Genomic DNA, 22,576 nt, shown 5'->3' with positions numbered 1-22,576 from the left:
CTCAAATGCATTGGTTGAAACCCTAACCCCCAAAAGTGATAGTATTAGTAGGTGGGGCCTTTGGGGCAGGTACTTAAGTCATGAGGGTAGAATCCTAAGGAGTGGGATTAGTGCCTTATAACAGACGCCAGAGCGATTCCTAGCCCCTTCTGCTCTGTATAAATATAATGAGAAGTCTGCAAACTGGAGGAAAGCCTTCACCCAACCATGCAGGTACCCTGATCTTGGACTTCCAGCCTCCAGAACAGTGAGGAATAAATGTTTGTTGTTTATAAGCTACCCAGTCCAATAGTATTTTGTTATAGCAGACCGAATGGACTAAGAAAGTAATCAAGACAGTGTGGTCATGGCATAAGGAGAGACCTGTAGATCAATGGAATAGAATTGAGTGACCACAAATAAGCTCTCACATTTACCGTGAATTGATTTCCAACAAGGGTGTCAAGATAATTCAATGGGGAAAGAATAGGCTTTTTTTTTTTTTTTTTTTTTAAGAATAGGCTTTTTAACAAATGTTGCTGATACAGCTGGATGTCCACTTGCAAAGGAATGAAGTCGGACCCCTTCTTCACATCAAATACAAGAACGAACTCAAAATAGATCATAGACCTAAATGTCTATTTAAGAGCTAAAATGATAAAAGAAAGCTAAAAGTATAAAGCCCTTAGAAGAAAATATAGGAGTAAATCTTTGAGACTTTTGGTTAGGCAAAGTCTTACTAGACATGACACCAAAAGCACAAGCAACCAAAGAAAATAGATGCATTGGACTTGATCAAAATTAAAAACTTTGGTGTTTCAAACAAAATATAAAGCCAGCCCACAGAGTAGGAGAATATTTGCAAATCACATATCTGATAAGGATATTTTATCTATAGATATGTAGATATTTATATACAGTTGTCTCTTGGTATCTGCTGGGGATTGGTTCCAGGACCACCGCCCCCCCCCCCCCCCATGGATACTGAAATCCATGGATGCTCAAGTGCCTTATATAAAATGGCATAGTATTTGCATATAATCTATGCATATCCTCCCATATACTTTAAATCATCTCTAGATTACTTATAATACCTAATACAATTTAAATACTGTATAAATAGTTGCCCGGGGTACAGCAAATTCATTTTGCTTTTTTGGGACTTTCTGGATTTAAAAAAATATATATTTTCTTTTCATGGTTGGTTGAATCCATGGATGCGGAACCTGTGATATGGAGTGGTGGCGGGGGACAACTGAATATAGATATCTATAGATAAGGGTATTTAGAATATACAAAGAATTCTCACAACTCAATAATAAAAAGGCAAATAGCCCAATTTTAAAATGGGCAAAAAAAAAAATCTAAATAGAAATTTCTCCAAAGAAGATATATCAATAGCTAATAAAGCACACAAAAGGATGCTCAAAGTCATTAGTCATCAGAGAGATGAAAATCAGAACCACAGAGATATAAAACCACAGAGACTGACAATAACAAGTATTAGTGAAGATGGGGAGAAACTGGAACCCTCATACACTGCTGGTGGGAATTTAAAATGGTGCAGATGCTGTGGGAAATATTCTGCCAGTTCCTAAAACTGTTAAACATATAACTCAGCAACTTCATTCATAGGTTTACAAGAGAAATAAAATATAAGTCTACACAACAACCTGGACAACGTTATTCACAATAGCCACAAAGTAGGAACAAGCCAAATGCCCATCACCTGATAAGTGGATAAAGAAAATATGGTATATCCATACAATAGAATATCACTCAGTCATGAGAAGGATTGAAGAATTGATTCATTCTACAACATGGATGAACTTTAAAAACATGTTAAGTGAAAGAAGCCAGTCACAAAATACCACATATTCTATGATTCCATTTATGTGAAATGTCCAGAATAGGCGAATCCAGAGACATAAAGTAGATTAGTGGTTGCTAGGACTGGTGGGGTTTGAGGTTAAATAAAGAGTGATTGCTGATGGGCACAGGATTTCTTTTTTGGGGATGATGAAAATGTTCTAAGTTGATTGTGCTGATGGTTATACAACCCAGTGAGTATATTACAAACCAATGAATTATACACTTCAAACGGATGAATTGTATAGTGTATGAATTATATCTTGATAAAAATTGTTATATAAAAAATACTAAATGAAAAGTTTGCAGAACAATATATAATATGAATATATTTTTGTGAAATAGTATAAGTTCATAATAAAACACTATATTCTTAAAAATTAGCAAAATTTGTGAAGTTTGCATTAAGTGTAAGAGACATTAGTGATATAGTAGCTTTAATCATGTAACAAATCTGGTGACAAAATTTCTTACCAGTAATCGATCCCCCCTCATTAATAAAATACAACAATTAGTATTTATTGCATTCTTTCTGTATGCCAACATTGTGCGAAATTCTTATCATGCATTTTGTCTTTGTTTTTCACAACACTTGATGATGGCCCCGTATTTTCTGTAACTCTCCCCTTTCTTTCTCCAACATACCAAAGTTTACATTTACAAAATTGTATTATTTATCAGAATATCAAAAATGGACAGTTCCTTTTATTGTTAGCAGTAGTTATGAAGGTAAATACTGTAGGTCTTAATTGGAATTGGTATTAATGTGATCCTGTGAGTTTTTTTTTTTTTTTTGATCCTGTGAGTTTTAAGAGCACATTGATAAATCCATCTGCATGTGTTTAAGTAAGATTTTAAGTTTATACTAAAACATTTTGCATTTGTTGTAGCTGATGCCCAATGGGAGGAGAAAAGACTTTTTGTTACTTGTCAGCTTTTTGTTTAATGTAATGCTAAATTTGAAAGACAATCTATGGCAAAGATAATTTTGAGGGTTTTTTTCCCCATTGCAAATATAGGCTAGTGCCTCAGTCAGTTTGGGCCGCTATAACAAAATTCTATGTACTGGTGGCTTAAACAACAAACATTTATTCCTTGTAGTTCTGGAGGCTGGAAAAGCCTCAGATCAAGGTGCTGACAGATTAGGTTCTTGGGGAGGGCCCTCTTCCTGCCTTCTTTCTTGCTCTGAGAGCAAGCTCTGTGGTCTCTTCTTTATAGGGGCACTAATCCCATCATGAAAGCCCCATCCCCATGACCTCATCTAAACCTAAGCACTTCTCAAAGACCCCACCTTTAAAAACATCACATTGCAGGCTAGAGCTTCATCATATGAATTTTGGGTGGGGATACGATTCCGTCCATAGCAACTAACTATGATGGAAATCTTGTCCATAAGTGCTAACCCTAGCATTTTTTTGTTTGTGTTTAGTATTATGTGCCAAGAACCTTGCAAAGAAAGACTTCTTCAGTAAGTAAAACACCCATTTTTGCTCTCTTACAATATTAATGTTCTTCACATATTTCTGAAATTTAAAACTTAAAAAAAAAACCCAAACCCTGGGAGTATTCTCCTAAAAGTCCTGCCCTTTGCTGACTAGAAATCCACAGTTTGACAAGCTTCCTTTCCCAGTTGACTACCACATAGAGACTCCGTAGCTCCAAGGCACAGAATTTATAACTCATACGAGAACAACTCTCTCTCATTCCCTATTCCGGCCACACCCTGTTTTCTCTGTCTTTCCATCCATTAATGTATTGCTTTCTGCTGGGTGAAGTATCCTCAGCTCCAATACAGACAAGACATTTTTCTATAAAACGTCTGGGTTTGAGTAAAATTGTTGGTCAAATTTGATCAATTAAATCACACTTTAAAAGCCTTGTAATTAAAGGAATTGTAATAAAAATATAAATGGAGGATCCTTTTCTAAAGGAAGGAATCACCTCATAGAAGTTCACCTACTATAAAGTAGGTGCCTGCAGCGTGATATTTTTCACCCTCTTTCTGATCCTCACAAGAATGCTGCTCAGTTCCTAAGTGGTTCTACTCATGCTTTAAAGGTAAAGAGACTTAGGTTCGCAGGCTTTATTCAAGTAGCTAAGAAGCTCCAGAGTGATGGCTCACATCCAGGTCTATCTCTAAAACCCTTACCTGGCCACCTCTCTGATCTTATAAACCTGTCTGATTCATACTCCAGCATTTAGGAACTTACCTAATTAAAACTCCGTGAATACTTGCTTCTAGAGATAAAATAGACGAAAACCAGTGAACAAGATTTCTAGGTATTATTATTTTTTAGAAAGTATAAATATAAGTAATTGTAGACACCTTTTCCTCCATTTAGCTAGCCCCACTGAGTGATCGTCAGAAATGGAAATTTGAATTTAAGCCTATTTTTAGGGTTTTCATTTCTAGCCTCTAAAAATCTGAAGAGGATGTCATTCTGGGTTGCCTTTCTTAGAAAGCTTAATGGAAATAATTTATTTTGCTGATTGACACTAACCTTAAACTTGAGAATAAAATATACCAGGGTAGTCTTCTTAATCAAATAGATGACCTTGAAGCTCGCTTTACTTGCGGGACTGGGTTCTGTCTTCTCACCCAGTGTGGCTGTCCCCTCTCCTCTAGGACTCCCTGACCCTTTTGCAAAGATCGTTGTGGATGGATCTGGGCAGTGCCACTCAACGGACACTGTGAAGAACACGTTGGACCCAAAGTGGAACCAGCACTACGATCTGTGAGTTGAATATCCTATAAGCCACTTGGAGAGCGGCAGGAAAGTTGGTATCTAACTTGTAAGAGAAGCATTTAATTTTTTTTTTTAAAGGGATTATTAAACTTCTTACTGATAACAAACGTGGATGGCCAAACAAATACATACTGCCTACTTTTAGAATTCATATACTTGGAAGTTCTTGTGTTTGACATTTTCATACATTTTAATGGTTTGCTTCTGTAACTGTGGTCTTCAAACTTTCAATCTCCTGGCCATACTAACAGGAAAAAAGGGCCATAGTTCAGGTCCTCTATATGCTACTGTTTTTTTCAGCAAAACCCTGAACATGGTTGTAAAATGCATTATTTGAAATACATTATTATTATTTTACATATTTATGATACAAATATATAATATATATATATTTCTGTTGATTTTTTAAAAATTTTGCTTTTTATTACAAATATATTTTCTGCAAGAGAAAATAAAGTTTGGAATGACTGGAGGTATATAAGCCCACACACCATCAGACAATTTCTTATATTCATTTGTTAAATGGATTGCACTTTGAAAATCTATTTTGTAGGCACCTATGTTTTCATGTCCCTGCTAAGAAATTTTTGTCCAAGTAATGCTGAGTGATTATTGGCTCTTTACTAACACAAATTGAACTGGGTTTGAGTGGGATTTTTAGTAGTTGGATCCTGAGGCTCATTTGCAGTTACACTGTGGCACCGGAAGTAGCCTGGAAAGTGGTTGTCAGTCCATGTCCCGAAAGCTCCCTTCTGTGGTTGACCTACACCGAGAGAAAGTGGCAGGTTTCCTGTCTGAGTTAGTGCCCTTTTGTGTACTTTGGATGGATGGAGGGTTTGTAAGTAGTCCTTTGGTGCAAATTAGTATTCTCTATTAAGCCTAATTGGTGGGGTTTTGTTTTTGTTTTTGTTTTTGGCCACACCATGCAGTATGCAGGATCTTATTAGTTCACCGACCAGGGATCGAACCGGTGCCCCTGCAGTGGAAGTGCAGAGTCTTAACCACTGGACCACCAGGGAAGTCCTGGTGGGAATTTTGAATCCTGCCATTATCCTCTGGAACTATAAAAATATAATAAATTTCTGTTATAAAATTATTATCATTATGTGGTTGTCTACATGTGTTTCTTACATAACCGGATGTAGTCCTTTCCCAGCCCATTGAAGTTAGTAGATACATACTTATTATGCACCTGTTAGCTGTGGATATAGAGCCAACATTATTTTAAAAGGATTCTTCTGGACTAACCAGTCAATCAGATAAAATCTCAATGGGCTATCGCAATTGAGAAATACAATTAAAAATGAGTTTGCATGTTGGTTTCAGATACGTTGGGAAAACGGATTCTATAACCATCAGCGTGTGGAACCACAAGAAAATTCACAAGAAGCAGGGAGCTGGCTTCCTGGGGTGCGTGCGGCTGCTCTCCAATGCCATCAGCAGATTAAAAGATACTGGATGTAAGAACCCAACGCTTTTCTGCCTCTTAATGCAACTGAAGAACGCTTATGGGGCATCATTTTTTATTTTATTTTTTTGAATACTGAATACAGAATTCCTGCCTTCCTCTCTAGTTAACATTTCCCTGGGTTAAGTTTTGAATTGTTTGTTTGCAGACCAGCGTTTGGATCTATGCAAACTAAACCCCTCAGATACTGATGCAGTTCGTGGCCAAATAGTGGGTAAGAACTTTCTCATCTGTATAAAGAGATAACTTTTACAGACTTAACCTTCAGCTCTTCATCACTGAGAAAACACATAAAGGCACTGACCAATGGTGACATACTTCGAAGGACAGGCCCCATCCGGGGGCCATCTCTCCAGGACTAAAAAATTTCATCTTATGTGGTTTTTATTATTTTATCTAATTCCCTTCATTCTGTCATTCAAGGTGGAGTTAAAATGACTAAGGTGCAAAAAGATGTAGGGTTATAATTTTTAACGTAATTTTAATCATCACATGAGTGGACAATTTGTCATATTATCCAAGTGCAGATGATAAAAATGGTGGCCACATATGCAAGAGTTAAGAAATAGTTTCTTCAGGAGGACCCATCATATATATAAAAGGCAAAGAGAATTTCTGAAGACTTCCATGTAATATGATTTTACAGAGGATTGACTTACTTAGAATGAAGAAATAAAATGTGCTCATGTCATAAAGTGTTGACTGGAGGTATTCCATTGGAAGTAGTTTATCTGTTAAGTAGCTCATCCTGTTATCCATCCCATTTTTATTAGCGTTTCAGGGTAACCCAAATATTGACTGTATGCATTGCAAGCAATCAAAGAAAACAGTATCTCAGCAGCACACCAGAGTGACTTATGGCCCCAAATCTTTTAGGTATTGTCTTGTGTAGACCTGACCCAAGATAAACGGCCAGTGAGTGTCCATCCTGAAAACTCCTGTCATGACAGAGTTCTCACTTCCTGCCTTTCTATTTGTGATTTCTTCTTTTCTTTGTGGAGGGATGTGCCTAGGGGAAAATGAGTAACTGGAAGCAGCTTCGTAAGTGTCTTTGTTGTTCATAACAGGGACAGAGAATCGACACGTAGGTGCATCCAGACCTTGTACCTACTGACAGTGCTCTCTGTGTCCTTTTTAAACATAAGTCAAAACCTTCTTAAAATATAAGGTACCTTGGAGGAAGTGAATATTGTGTTCCGTTATTTTGATGAAGAGCACAGATAACACAGCATCTCTTTCTGCTCCACGTTTCCAAGGAGTGTTCCAAGGGGCATGCGTTCTGTGCAGCCAATGAGTGAGATGCTTCATACTTGAGAGCATAGGAATGTATGTGTGTACGTGTAGACATATGCCTCGCTTTTTAAAATAATATCGTACATAAATTACACATTTGCAATGGCTCACTGTGTTACAGTTGTATAAAATACCACTGGATTTTAATGCAGGATCTTCTTTTCTTTTTAGTCAGTTTACAGACACGAGACAGAATAGGCACTGGAGGGTCCGTGGTAGACTGCAGAGGGCTGTTAGAAAATGAAGGGTACGTATCACTGCAGCGATGGCCACTGAGTTCTCTGCTGCCCAGGCTCTCGCATTGTATGAAAGTTTCCTTCACACCTTTTCACTGCGTTGCATACTTGAGGTGCAGTCTTGGGATAACACTGGGATCCAGTTTCCTCGTTTGTAAAGGAAGCTGTCAAAACTAGTGGGGTAGTGCCCCAAAGGCTCAGGATCCAATTTACAGAGGTTCCCGCTGGCCAAAAAGCATCAGTAAAGAATTATAACTGCAGTGGATTGAAGCAATCCATTGAGTTCGTAATGATACAGGGAGAAATAAATTCTAAAAAAACCAAAAACCGAAAAACACCCTCAAAAATTCTCATTGGTCACTATCACAATTTTTCAATTCCCCAATGAGTTAACTATTAATGTCATTAATTGTTGCTGACAACATCATGAAAGAGAGATAATCTGACATGAACTTACATCTTGGAGGTCCAGGAGACGGGAATGGGTTGCACAGCCCCGGGGATAAGCTCCATCCAGGGGGGCCACCCTGTAGAGTGTAGCAGACAACCTGGTGTCTTCAACAAATACACTGCAAGAGAAATAACTAAAAAGGAAGGAAGAGAACCTATAAGTTATAAAAGAGATTTAAGAGACATACCTATTAAATGCGGTGTGTGGACCTCGTTTGGATCCTGATTAATGAGACAGTTGACTGGAGAAATTTGAACACTGTTATTTGATGATATTAAAAAAATTAATGTACATTTTTGGGGTCATGATAATGGTAAAAGGCCTATCTTCCAGAGGTCTGTGCTGAAATATTTAAGGATGAAATGGTAAAATGTTGGGATTGGTTTCAGAATAATCCAGCTCAGGGGGGAGGAGCTGGGCACGTGGCCACGAGACAATCACTGGAGCTGGGTGATGAGTCCAGGGCATTCACTGAACTAGTCTCTCAATTTGTGTGCCTCTTTGCACTTTTTCAATGTAGAACGTTTTTCAGAAGTACTTGCTTATAAGGGAAGATAGCCTCTTAAGGTAAATTGTCTTCACAGTTGTTCAGGGGATCAAGATTTATGTTAAAAGTCACTTTTAAAGTCATTGTGGTATTTTATGTAACCAGGAGTTCTATTATAGAATAAAATGACAAGGAAAATGGAATGTTTGGATATGATTCTGAGTCAAGAAAACTGAAATCTCATTTTCTGAGCTCCTTATAGTACAAGGTTGGTTTTTTCCAGCCATTCGGCTCTGCCTGAGGATGAAATCCTACGAGTGGCCTCAGTGGCACTTTACACACGGCTTCCTTTGGTCACTGGTTCCTCATGAAAAAGTCTGGCTTTCCAATTAAATAGGACAGGACGAATTATATGAAACTAAGCACTGGGGACATTCTATCAATATACTGCTCAAGAAAAGCAAAACAAATGGAAGTGAGAGCGTGGCATGGAACTTTCGGGTGCTTCCCGGTCTTCAGCCAGTGTTGTGATGTGGGCTGTGGTCTTCCCCTTCTAGAACTGCATATGAAGACTCAGGGCCTGGAAGGCCACTCAGCTGCTTCATGGAGGAACCAGCCCCTTACACAGATGGCACTGGGGCTGCTGCTGGCGGGGGTGGCTGCAGGTCTGTGGAATCCCCAAGTCAGGATCAAAGACTTCAGGCCCAGCGACTGCGAAGTCCTGAGGTCCGAGGGTCACTCCAGACGCCGCAGAACCGACCTCACGGCCACCAGTCCCCGGAACTGCCCGAAGGCTACGGTGAGAGCATCCACCCCACCGTCCCGAGAGCAATTGGTGATGTTTCAGACAGCTTTAATGTTTTAAGCCTTTTTTAGTGACTCGTACCTGCCAGAAGTGCTGATGTTTGCAGAGGTGTGCCCCACGATGGTTGTGTCAGTGTAAAGAAAAGTAACCCGAGATGGTTGACAAATCTTGCTCGCCATGAATTTGTCCGCAATTGCTCCAATCTCCCAGTGTAGCAGTTGTGTGAAGATTTTAGGCAAATGAATATCAAAGAAAACCGAGAGGAGTGGGGCAGGGGCCTGGATGGGGGTATTTGTAGTGCCCTGGGATTTGAACGTGGGAAGGACGGCCTTGGGTACGAGTGAAAGGATGGGATCTTTTGACAACCACAGAGGGAGCACCTAAATGCAAGCAGAATCCATGTAGATGTGGCAGATCAGACCGGAAGTAAGAGCTAATGCAGGGGACAGAGGTCAAGGTAGGGTCAGTCCCGAGGTGGCAGGTCCAGGGGTGTGGCCGCCTCTCCAGGTGTGACCAGGAGAAGTAACGTCCACCTACACATTGACCCAGGACTTGTGACTCCCAGATGCCAGGCAGAAGTTAACTGCTGCCCTTCAAACCCTTCTCTCGGTGCTTTTAAAGACTGTTGGAAGGAAGCTGGGACTCTGTGCTTATAGGATTGGTTGAAAACTCTCTCTGGAATTGAATATAACTACCGTATCCCCCACTTTCTCATGCAGAACAGAGAACAACGGTGCAGGGGCAGGTTTACTTCCTGCACACGCAGACTGGAGTTAGCACGTGGCACGACCCCAGGATACCCAGGTAAGTTTCCTAAAATTCTCGCCATCAAGGCCATTTTCCAGCAGTCGCCTGGACCCCCCACCCCAGACTGTGGGTGATAGAGCCCCTTTGGTGTGAAGATGTAAACGTGGAAGAGCAGCAGCACAGAGGGATATGTAACAGGGGTCCTGGACTCAGGCTCTCTGGGGGACGGTCCCCGCTCTGATGCCACCCCGCCCGACTCTCCAGCTGCTACATCAGCAGCTGCCGTAATGCAAGGGGGCCCTTGAGAAAGCAATCCTGGATCTTGAAATTAGATCACGTAACTGCAAAAGCCCCTCACCCCTAGATTAAATCAAATGCACTTACTTGAAAAACCGATAAACCCTTAAAGATGTGTTGCTCTCATTCTAAACTAAAAATATTGCTGAGTGAAATGATATGATGTCTGATGTGATGCTTTAAATAATCGGGGTGGGGAAGCGAATAGGGGAGCATTGGAAACAGGTTGGCGATAAGCTGGTAATTGTTAGAGTTGGTTATTCATTATGGTCTCTATTTTTTTTTATATGCTTAAAATTTTCCATAATAAAAAGTTAAAAAGGAAATATAAAGACGCTATTACCCTTTCTCTCTTCTACTTTACTGTCCCTATTGCCTCAGTCCCTTGGGGACCATTCCTGGGGGAGATGAAGCTTTTCTATACGAATTCCTTCTACAAGGCCATACATCCGAGCCCAGGTCAGAGAGACCCCTGCCCCACCCCCACCCCGTAATGGAGTTAAGTTTCTTTTTTCTCTTTGCTTTGCTTTCCTTTTTTCTTTTAAAAAATTTTTCTTTTGTTTCAGAATAGCATTACTTCCTAATAACATTTTTAGTAATGCTCATTTCCTTTTTATTCATAATTTGTTTCATCTGGGAACAAGCTTCTTGTCTTTGATTTTCCAAATCTATGTTGAATTTACAATTCAGTATCTGTAACTAGAATGGAAATATTACCTGCAAATGAATGAGGTGTCTCTTTAGTACTCACTGGAAGGAATGTCAGGCTTTGGTCCTCATTAGGAAGCATCTTGGTCAGTAATGCTGTGCTCCCAGATGACTGTGGAGTGTACTGAAATAATGAATCAAGAGGTTAGAATTAGGAAGACTTGCTTATTAACAAAGACAACTCAAAAATGAGACGGCCTCTTCCCGGCGCAGCTGTCTAGAATTGGAAGATTTCGAATGCATGTTCATACATCCCCATCAGCTTGAAAAAACTTGTACTGTTTGGGAGCTTTTCCATGCAGAAACCTTTCTGACCTTGAGCATTTAATTGTGAATCCAGAGTTTTCCAGCAGCCTTCAGATATTTCCTACTATTCTGGCCCTCCTTCATGGAAGGAATGGTATTCCCTGGGCAGACCACATTCCCTATCATGGTCACGGGCTCTGAGGGTTGCGGTTTATCCGCGGGACTGTGCCGCCACTTGCGGCACAGAGGCCTGGGCTCAGTGCAAGTCTGGCGTAAGCAGCACCGCGACCGCCCCTCTTAGCAGGACCGGGACATGGTCCCTGGATAAGGGGACGCCCCCGGGTTCTCTCACGGAAGTTTTGGTCTTAGGCCTCCACACACAGATGGACAAACCTCTCTGTATCTTCCGTTTTGGTAGAGACCTTAACAGCGTGAACTGTGATGAACTTGGACCGCTGCCACCCGGCTGGGAAGTCCGAAGTACCGTTTCCGGGAGAATATATTTTGTAGATCATAATAACCGAACAACCCAGTTTACAGACCCGAGGTTACACCACATCATGAAGTAAGACTTTTACCAAATCTTTGTTGACCTTGTTAAAATTTCCTGTTTTCTACTACCTTTCTTCTTCATTTCTTGATTGCATTGTTGGTTAGCAGAGAATAAGCGTGAGCAAAATATGATAAATATTTGGTGGACAATTGCGTTTTAAACTCTCAAGCCGCTGTGAGCAGTACTGAAGTCCTGTGTTGTTGTCACCCTGTTCTAGCTTGCAGCCTAAATAAAATCCCCTGAGCTGGCAGTATGGGGCAGCTTCACTCACGAAGCTTCCGTGGGCAGCATTCTGATGAGATACGTGGCCTTAGAGAAGCAGTGAAGTGAGGCTTTTCCCTGGTGCCCGCTCACCACTGTCTGGGAGGGCTGGTCCAGAACACTGCTTGCTGGAACCTCTTCCCGGGCCATCATTCCCGGGGGCCGTGGACCTGGCTATAACCTTGGATCCCACACTCCACGTTTCAGGTTTGCTGTGTCCTCAGAACATGAGAGCCCCCGGGGCACTTGTCATGGACAGCTGACACCACTGGCAAAACTTGAACAGGACGGATGCCACTGTGTTCCTCTACTGGCCCTAGTCCTTCTGTCCAAAAGGCCTCTGGACTTCTGCTTTCGATGAGTGGGCTTAGAAATCCCTTGGTTATGAGCAGGAGGAGTAGTTACCACTGGATTTCACTTGTTTGCTCCTGTGCACTTTGCCCCCCTCCACGGTCATCTGCTTTGAAAGTGCTCTCGTCAACTCCATTTAATTCTCACCCCCAAGGTACATCTAATAGCGCGTTGGTCAGGCTCACAGATACGCACTAGATGCACGATGAATGCTAGCAGTTTCTGTTTTTACTTATGGCAACGATAATGTATGAGATACGGAGATGGAGGGTCTCCTTTACTGAATCCTAGACATCTATTTAGTCTGAGGGTGGCCACCAGCAGTCTTTCCGTAAGAAAGTTTGACTAGCAGTTTGGTGAAATGACTTCCCCTCTCAGTCCCTTTTGTGTGGGCACACTGCTGGCAGCAACCTTGGCCGCTGCTCTTGGGGCGACCTCGATGCTTCTGTTCTTCTCCAGTCACCAGTGCCAACTAAAGGAGCCCAGCCAGCCGCTGCCACTGCCCAGTGAGGGCTCCGTGGAAGACGAGGAGCTTCCCGCCCAGAGATATGAGAGAGATTTAGTCCAGAAACTGAAGGTCCTCAGACACGAACTCTCCCTTCAGCAACCCCAAGCTGGTCACTGCCGCATCGAAGTATCCAGAGAGGAAATATTTGAGGTACGGGGTTCGGGCACAGAATCTTCCTCCCTGTCAGTAGACAGTGAGTTCTGCTTTCTGTTTGGTGTTTCGGAGATTGATTTTATTGCTCGGTGAAATGCAGAGCTTTATCAGGGCCAAAGCCCAAGGTGGGAGAGGGAACTGTATTTCCTCCTGTGGTAAAGGTTTAAAAATCAATGACTTCTGAGGGAAAATGTAGAGATCTGTACAGAAACTAGTACTAAATAATATTGTAAATCCCTGCGCCCACGTTGTACAGATTCTATTTCCTGCCATCTGCACGGTTTCCTAGAATCAAGCATTCCTTCCGCTGCAGCCTTGCACGCAATTCCCCTCGTGGCGTTGCCTCCTCAGAGAAGCAAAGCGGCCTCCCTGTTGTCCCTTCTGGAAGGAGGAAGAACTGATGGTTCCGGGCAGGGTTCTGGCCTTTGTCCAGCTCCCCTGCGGGATCAGGGTCCCTAAACGGGCAGGGCCTTTGGTAGGCAGGGCCCGTTTCTCAGGCCCACGATCATGAGTAGAATCTCAGCTGTGTTTGGGCCTTTGTGGAATCCTTGGCAGAAATGATCAAACGAGACACGCATTCTCACTGGGCCACAGCAGCTGAGGGGGCCGCGGAGGGAACCGCCCCTGCGGGCAGCTCAGCACCTTCTCACCAAAGCGCCCAGGGGCGTGCTGGAGGCTTGGGCACAGCCAGATGAGTGGATCAGCCGAAGTGCCTGATTTTGCCCACTGAGCATCGTAAATGTTTGTCGGGGATAGAAAAGAGCTGAATTCTTGACGTGCTGCTGCCAGATCGTCTCCACTCAGCGTCCTCTTGCCTCTTGGGATCCAGCTTTTGAATTACATTAAATTTAAAGCAAGAAAAGATCCTTAAGTGCCTTTTCACTGAAAATACCTACAGACATTTAGCTGGTTCCACTCCAGATGCTGAATCTGAGGGACTATTAGGCTGACCACATGTTTTCTGTGTCTGGTAAGCTGCTTTATGTCTTACTTAAACCCTCCTTGGTTTTTTTTGACTCCGTGGGAAAGTGTGATTTTTGACTTCAGATGTAAAATCAGGCTCAGAATTCTTTTAGTATTCAGACTCTCTTGTGATGTCTTCATTTTGGTTAAAATATGTCAATTATTTATAGGACACTTTGGAATTACTTTGGGTAGAGAAAATCAACCCTAGCGAGGATGTTTAACTCTTAAGTCATGATTGCGCTGAGAATAAATGTGTTTCCTTTAGGTACAGTATCACCTGCCATGTGCTTTGCTGTTTCCGAGGGAGAAAAAGTGAAGGAAGCAGCAATGTCCTAGATGCCAAATAAACATTCTCAATAGGAACCAGACAAAAATCAGATTCAAAGGCTTAAAAATAAGCTCAGATGCTTATTTGTAATCGAGCTCCATTATAAATAACCTTTCATCATTTTATAACTTTAAAAATAAGATAAGTTCTTCTCTCTGAAACTGTAATTTTGATGTGCAGGAGTCTTATCGCCAGATAATGAAGATGCGACCAAAAGACTTGAAAAAGCGACTGATGGTGAAATTCCGAGGAGAAGAAGGTTTGGACTATGGCGGGGTGGCGAGGTGAGAGGCTCGTGTAACCCCCTCCCTGCTGCATGGATTTGAGCGCACCTGTGAGCAAATATTTGCAGAGAAGTCGTTTGCCCCTTTCTGGTGCTGGTCTTGGAGCAGTCAGGACTTCAGGTGTTGCCATCAGAGAGCGTTCTTAGAAAAAGAATTCCTAAGAGCGTGTGCACGCTAGCATCTTGCCATGACCCATCAGAACGCGCTTGCGCTTCACCACCACTTTCCTTCTTAGAAAGTATGAATTATTATTATTATTATTTTTTAAAATTTTATTTATTTATTTATTTATTTATGGCTGTGTTGGGTCTTCATTTCTGTGCGAGGGCTTTCTCTAGTTGTGGCAAGTGGGGGCCACTCTTCATCGCGGTGCGCGGGCCTCTCAGTATCGCGGCCTCTCTTGTTGCGGAGCACAGGCTCCAGACGCGCAGGCTCAGCAATTGTGGCTCACGGGCCTAGTCGCTCCGCGGCATGTGGAATCTTCCCAGACCAGGGCTCGAACCCGCGTCCTCTGCATCGGCAGGCAGATTCTCAACCACTGCGCCACCAGGGAAGCCCTGAAAGTATGAATTATTAAACTTCTACCCTTACTCCCTTCTCCATGTGGCCTGACTGAACCCGAAGTTAATACGGAGGCAGCCTTGCTTCTCTCACTAGAGGATTTTCAGGGGTGGGAGGAAGGCATATACGTTGCATTTGTGTCAAACAAGTTTTGTAAAATGAGATTTTGGTCAAAATAATTCATGCAAATGATTTTAAAGATAGTAGCTTTTCATGATTATATTCTGTTTCGTGTCTTACCTCTTTTCACCTTTGAGACAACTGTTCTTCTGCTCTTTTAACTGTTTCTTCTAATATAACCAATCTTCTAGATCACTAACTCGATCAAGTTCTGATGTTATCTACTGATTTCATGACGTATGGTCATAGGCGCAGATAGACCAGGTAATGGTTGTGGTGAGGATCTAATTTAATACTCTCACTTCTCAGTTTTGTAATATCAGTATTTTTAGTTCTTCTATCATTGTCTTTGTAACTTTATATAATGTTTTTTCACCATTATTTTTTCATGGTCAGCTAGAGGCATTATCTCTTGACCTCTCTTTTTCATATGAAAAGGATATTAATACTCCTGACTTTCCCTTCAGCATTCCAGCATTCCTTCCACCTCTTGCCTCTTACATTCTGTCATCTGTAGTATTACTTTTATATTGTCAAGGTTGAAGATTTACATTTTGTTCTGTCACCAAAATTAAGTCAGTCTCTTGTGCTTGTCTACCTATTATTTATAGGAGTTGAAAAATCAATACATTGTTTTATATTATGACAATGTAAATATTGTTCATTGAGGGATTAAGTGGTATTCTATCATTTAGTTTATCCTTTCGAACAAATTTTAATTTTCCCAAGAATTTCTTCTTCTTCTTTCTTCTTTTCTTAAAACCAGGTCTTGTCTCTGTTGCCCCATTAAACTTCACCTTTTGCCATCCTCACCCACCCCCTTTGCCCCATGTATCTCTCTTGTGGAGACTCTGTCCAGACTGACTGTTGATTCTCTGGACCTGCTGCAGTTGTCTTCATGGGACTTCACTGCTTTCTTGGCTTAGAGCCGTTGTTGTATGGGTCCTATGGCTTCCTCTTTCTTGGCTTACTCCATTATGTTACTGGAATACATCCTCAAGTAGCTTTCTTAGAAGGGGGGTGTGTGTGTGGGAGGGGAATTTTCCAAGATCTTGAGTCTGAAAATGTCTTATAATCTACAGTTTGACTGGTAGTTTAGCTCTTTATAGGCTTCTAGAAGGAAAACAGTTCTCATTCAGAACTCTGAAGACACTGCTTTGCTGCTTCTCAGCACCCAGAGTCACTGTCAGAGAACGGTCTGGCTTTGGGCACGTCTAATTTATTTGACCCCATCCATGGCCACCCATCATCCATAGATTCTACCTTTTTTCTGTTTTTCATGCCCCTCCTGTCTTCACTTCCTCCTTACCCGTAATCCACCATCATAATGGCTCCCTTACGCCCCCTCATAACTTCCTTGCCTCTCTTTCCGTTTGCTGTGCTTACCTGGCAAAACCCCAGCCCTGAAGATCCCCTCCTCAGGCTGCTCTGAGCATTGCCTGAGCGGCTGAATGTGGCTGGAGGCGAACGCACTTCCATGCTGCTGGCCTTTCTCTGCATCGATAGCCACCGGCCGCAAGGAGGGTCCAGCACCTACTTCAGTTCCCCTGTAGTTCTCTTTCTCAGATCTCTGGCGTCACTTCTGCCCATCCTCACTCTTAGCTGCTGACTTTGCTTCCTATTTAACTGAGGAAACAGAAGCAATCTGAAGGGTCTTTCCTCACCGTCACCACCAGATATCGAGTCTGCCGTTGTCTGTACTCGTATGGTCAGACTTCCCCGCCATGGCCCTGAGTGGCGCATGCATGTCCCTGTATAAGAGCAACCCCGCCCCTGGCACAGTGCATCCCAGGCCCTTTTGCTTTTCCTGTTATTTCACATCTATTTCTTTTCATCAAAATGTCCCTTTCTCTTGGGTCATACAAATGTGTTATGGCAACTCCCCTTCTTAAAAGAAACAAACATGCCCCCCCCAAACCTTTCCTAGATACTATATCCCCTTCCTGTTGAAGCTTCAAAAAAGGAGGCAATAAAGGCAAAGAAAGCACAGGAAAAAGAAAAACAATTAGAAACTCCAGGAAAGACAGAGATGCGTTCAAGAATGCATAGCTCAGTCATCGCCCCGTTCCTCTGTTCTCTTTGTAGCAAAACCCCTCAAAAGAGTTGTGTGATCCCAATTCCCGCTCCCACATCCTCGCTTTCTCTTGAACACATTCTGAGCAGATGTCTCTGCCCTCTGAAGCCCTTTGTGTCGAGGCCCCCCCCCCACCCCCGACCTGCATCTCACCAAACCCAGTGATGATGACTCAGTCTTGGTCTGTCAGCAGGACTTGATGTAGTTGGTGGCCCCCTGCTTCTCGAAACACCTTTGCCACTTGGTTTCCAGGGCACCTGGTTTCCCTCTAATCTCCCTCTCAGGCTCCTCTGCTGTGTGTCCCCCTCCTCCTTCCCGCTGGACCTGGCGGGCATCCGAGCGCAGCCCTGGAGCCTCCTGGCCGCCCCTCCTCTCCCCTCCTTCAGCTCCAGACTTGCTTACCAGCTGCCTCTCATCTGTGCTTGGGTATTTAGCCTCTTAGACCTAACAGTTCAACATTTCGGGTTGCCCCTCCCCCCAGCTGCTCTTTCCCACCTCGCTGAACTGCCCACCCAGTCTCTGTGGCTCGGATGCGGGTGGTCCTCACAGCCTCCCTCTGTGCTGCATGCCCCCCCCCCCACCGGAGCCCGTGCACCCCTGGGCCCTCGGAGGGAGTATTTTCTGTATTTATTCATTAACCAGTAAGTATTGAGACTCCACCGCGGACTGGGTACTTGGGATACAATGTGAGCAAAGCAACGTGTCTCCTGCCCCCTCCCCCCCCCACACCCCCTCCCCCGGTGCAAAGGAGTCCTCAACCTGACGAGGTCCAGACATTAATCATAACATTGCACAAGGGACCACACCGCTGGTAGATGCCGCCAAGGGGCCTCGTTCCTGTGCGGACGCGTGATAGCGGCCCGGCCTTGGGGGTCAGGGGACAGGAGAGCCTCGCACCCTCACAATTTAGAAAACGCAAGTGGATTCTCAGTGCTGCAGCAGTCAGCACCAGCAAAATTAGGTTCTGAGAAGCATTATAGGGGGTCTCATCAGGTTTCTGGGTGGAACTGGGATTTTTTTCAGCAGCCAAAAGTAAATAATTACAAGAGCCACGACGTGCCCTTGGGCCGCAGAACGGAACCACTCCTCCAGCCTCTGTCCATCGCTGTCTTCCTTCATCGCCCCTCTGCTCCTCAGGTGGTCTTGACTCCGTCTGGGATGAGGGATGCAGAAAAGCCCGGCTTTCCTGATAGCGCGCTTGCACTGGTACTGCCTCTCCGTGGGAAATGCTTTTCCTTTCCAGGTTGTTCCAAGTTTCTTCCTTGATCTCCTCAATATTGATTCTAGGAACCATCTTTCTTCTGGCGAATGTAACTTCTGTTTGCCCTTGAAAACACGAATTCCGTTTCCTGACTAGGGGTTTAGGCTTTCCGTCCCCCTTTTCAGGGAGACTCTTCCTACTTCCTCATTCATATTTGTCCTAAATTCAAATCAAACTACTTCCATTTTCTCTTCTCTACCTTTTCCTTTATAGTCTCGAGATATCTCAAGAGTCAGTATCCTGAACTGTTTTACTTTATGGTTGCTCCCGTGCACAGCTGGGGTTATAGGTTCCTAGGCACGGACGTGAATAGCTGGGTTAGGTTTGGTCTGGTTAGGAGTTCGCTTTCCTCTGCATTTTCCGTGGTTATCAAGTCTTTGTGTAGCTCCTTTGATTAACATGATGCTACAGAGGGAAGAGCTGAGAAGCCCTGCTTTTCTGCCTCCAGTCTGATCTCGCGTTGTTTCAGCTGAGTCTTCCTCGTGTCTGAGTGGCTCACACCTGTCGTGTAGGGCTGAGGAGAGATGTCAGTTACATGTGTGTTACACATACGTGTGTGTCTGTGGCCCTTATGTTGGTCGATGGGAATCAGGCTATGCTCATCTCCCCAGTGTTTGGCTCTGAACCTTTTCCTCTCTCTCCCTCTTCTGCCTGTGTAGTTAGCTCTTCCCTGACCACTTCCAGAACATACCTCATGCTCTGTACCTTGTCCACAGCTCGGTCAGAATGTTTGCTTGTATTTTAATCACTTCCTGTCTAGACAGTTGCAGGTCCTTGGCATTTATGAAAACAATTCTTCATAAATCCAAACTCCAAAACTTGGGGATAAATCAAAGCACCAGAGTTGGGAAATTCTGCCTTCCTAGTAAAGAGGCTTCATAAGATTTGGTGTCTGTCTCATCTCTTCTGGTAGTTCCTTCCTGTTCGAGTTTGATACACAACTTTGTGTTGGTGTAATCATTTTGTGTGTATTTTCACAATTTTCTCGGACAGATGATTTGCATTTGTGCTTATCCTTTTCGTATTTTCTCAATTCTGTCTTTTCTGTTTGAAGGAGTAAGAAATTCCAGAGTAAAACTTGGGGCAGGTATCTTAATAAGATTCATCCATTTGAAGGAGTTTTGAGTAGAAAGAATAAAAGGCCACACAGTGTTGTATAGACCCCCATACCTGGGCTTATCACAATCTGGCCACAGCAGCTGAGTCATACGGGTTCTGTTCAGAGTGCTTTTTTTGTTTGATTGGTTTTGATTTGGGGTTTTTTTAATAATGAAATAATTCAAACATAAAGGAATTCAGAAAATAATCCATTTTATGTACCCTATCCAAAAATTTATTAACTCTTAGAATGAACATTTAAAAATTTTAAACTAGTCCTCTAAATTATAAAAGTGATAAATGCTTATGGCAAAAAATAAGAATTCAACAGGACAGAAAATTATGAGGGCAAAAGTCGTTCTTAAATAATCCCTGTCTCCCTAGACTGGGAAATGTTTTCTCCTTATTTAAACATTAATAACATGATACCATCAGAAATCTAAAAACTAGAAAGAAGTGAAAAAAAATTAAAACGCCCAGAATGCAAATTCTCCAGTTACCTACTGTCAACATGTTAGTATAAATCCTTCCCATCTTTCTCTATGCTCTGCGTATATATTTTTTCTGTTTCGTGTATGTGCACACGCATTTTTGACATAAAAGTAGGATCGTACAGCTTTTTGTTGCACTTTTGTTGGTTTTTACCACATTGTTAACATCGTCACCTGAGATCTTGATCTCTGCAAAGTAGCAGAGAAAGCCTTAGTTGGGCTGCAAGAAAGCTGACAGACTGCAGAGAACACCGTGCCTCTGAGCTGGTACTGATTCCAGGCAACCACAGTTCTTCCTCAGCTTCAGAGTTACTGGACTTTTGGCCAGAAAATCCATTTCTGATACCACCAGAAGCAATTTTTTTTTACTTCATTAAGCTCATTTGCCCAATCGGCACAAATCACATCCTCTCAGAGCCAGGCAGCCTTACCAATTTGGCTTTCTAGGGCATGGTGAATCAGTCCTTTTGTTAAGATCTGAAACTAGGAAGTTTTGAAATGTCTTGTTGTTGTTTCTAGGGAGTGGCTTTACTTATTGTGCCATGAGATGTTGAATCCGTATTATGGACTCTTCCAATATTCCACGGACAACATTTACATGTTGCAAATCAATCCCGATTCTTCCATCAACCCTGTAAGTATTAATGAATAAAGAGGTCGGAGATTTAGCTGGAGAATTTCTTAAATGGATTTCCAGTTTCAATCTCAATTCTTGGTTGATTCATTGTAGACTTACTCAAAGTCTGTGGTAAATAAAACATTGCAAGGTAGAGTAAGAACTGGATTAAGATGGATGGTTTCAATCCCGTATCTTCAGTGACTGGTATCAGTGAGTACGCCGTTTCAGGGGAACTCTGGCTTGACGGCTGTATCTGTTGACGGTGTCATTCTGAGAAGTGGGTCACGCAGTCCATCCTCCTCCCAGTTGGAATGGGAATATTCCCATAATTGGCCTTTTTGGCCACCAGTGCTGATACCCTTAGCCGCTTGTCCGAGAGATGAGGAAATAGGCGCAGAGTGTGTGTAACTGGCCCGAGGGGGGCCAGCGGGCGAGAGGAGGGCTCTGACGTGGGGCCGCGTCCTGCGGTCCTCGCCGTGCGTGTGGCCCCTGACGAGCAGTCGATGTGACAGGACCTTTCACCAACATGGGAGCTAACTATCTGATTATAATTCCAACCTCAAAGTAGAAACAGGAGGTTCCCTGGTTACAAACCAGAACAGCGCTGGTTTTAGAATGGTTCTCTTACTTGGGTCGTTCACAGTTATTTTCCTCTGTGTCCCCGCCTCAACTCCCTTGGGATTTTTTCTCTTCTCCTTTTTTGTGGGATGGGGGAGGGATGGCAGGAAGAAGGGGGATTACCTTTTGCCCTTTATTTCCTCGTGGTGCAGTGGGAGGGAGGGGCCGGCGGCCTCCTGGGCGAGTAACCTGTGCCAGCACGGGGCCCTGTGCTGAGAAGGGGCCAGGGTTGGTTGATTCTCGGCCGTCACCATGTTGATATTCTCAACTTTTGAATAAGGGGTTCTGCATTTTCATTTTGCACTGGGCCCCACAAATTAGGTAGCAATTCTGAGAAGGTGTTTGAACCAAGGGCATAATATAAGGTATCGTTCAGATGACCTCTCCAAAAGTCATGCGCTAAATTTGACCTCCTATGTAGCCGTCTTTCATCTGGTCATGAGTGCAGCCTGTGAGTAACTGATTCAAGAAACCTGGAGAAAGTACAAGATACCCATCTGCCTTGGCCGGTCATTTTTCTCATGAATTCATGTTCTCTGGTGCCCCCTACAGGACCACTTGTCTTATTTCCATTTTGTGGGTCGGATCATGGGTCTGGCTGTGTTCCATGGACACTACATAAACGGGGGTTTCACAGTTCCCTTCTACAAGCAGCTACTGGGGAAACCCATCCAGCTTTCTGACTTGGAATCGGTGGACCCCGAACTTCATAAGAGCTTAGTGTGGATTCTGTAAGTACTAACTCAGTTAACTGAAAATGCATCCATCGTCACCCGTCTTAGCGTGCCCCAAATCCCTTTGTGTTGTGTAGTGTGCACATGCACGTGGGTATATATTTGGGGGATGGGTGTGAAATCGGAGAATAGAAACAGACTATCAGAAACATAAAAGTAGATTCAACAAAAATACTTAATTGACATTTCCCTCGTAATGTCTGGCCAGTTTCTCATCATAGACTAGTTTCTTTTGCTGTTTCCTTGACTTAAGTTATGATTGT

The 22,576-nt window shown here is 43.1% G+C and overlaps 1 protein-coding gene across 4 annotated transcripts in view; it reads left to right on the top strand.

The window, feature by feature from the left end:
* The window catches only part of SMURF1 (SMAD specific E3 ubiquitin protein ligase 1), a 104,329-nt gene that overhangs the window by 72,620 nt on the left and 9,133 nt on the right, over positions 1–22,576 (top strand). For 2 of the 4 annotated variants that reach the window (XM_057528517.1, XM_057528516.1), the window contains exons 2-13: positions 3,278–3,316; positions 4,475–4,583; positions 5,922–6,055; positions 6,212–6,277; positions 7,528–7,603; positions 9,088–9,329; positions 10,055–10,139; positions 11,752–11,898; positions 12,958–13,156; positions 14,634–14,737; positions 20,862–20,976; positions 22,132–22,310. In XM_057528517.1, the coding sequence (XP_057384500.1) occupies positions 3,278–3,316; positions 4,475–4,583; positions 5,922–6,055; positions 6,212–6,277; positions 7,528–7,603; positions 9,088–9,329; positions 10,055–10,139; positions 11,752–11,898; positions 12,958–13,156; positions 14,634–14,737; positions 20,862–20,976; positions 22,132–22,310 (1,495 nt within the window). The remainder of the gene's footprint in view (positions 1–3,277; positions 3,317–4,474; positions 4,584–5,921; positions 6,056–6,211; positions 6,278–7,527; positions 7,604–9,087; positions 9,330–10,054; positions 10,140–11,751; positions 11,899–12,957; positions 13,157–14,633; positions 14,738–20,861; positions 20,977–22,131; positions 22,311–22,576) is intronic. The other 2 variants (XM_057528518.1, XM_057528519.1) reach the window with 2 other exon arrangements.

This window comes from Balaenoptera acutorostrata, chromosome 15 (genome assembly GCF_949987535.1).
Source record: "Balaenoptera acutorostrata chromosome 15, mBalAcu1.1, whole genome shotgun sequence".
Taxonomy (NCBI): Eukaryota; Metazoa; Chordata; class Mammalia; order Artiodactyla; family Balaenopteridae; genus Balaenoptera; species Balaenoptera acutorostrata.
This window is presented reverse-complemented; position numbering and strand designations above follow the sequence as displayed.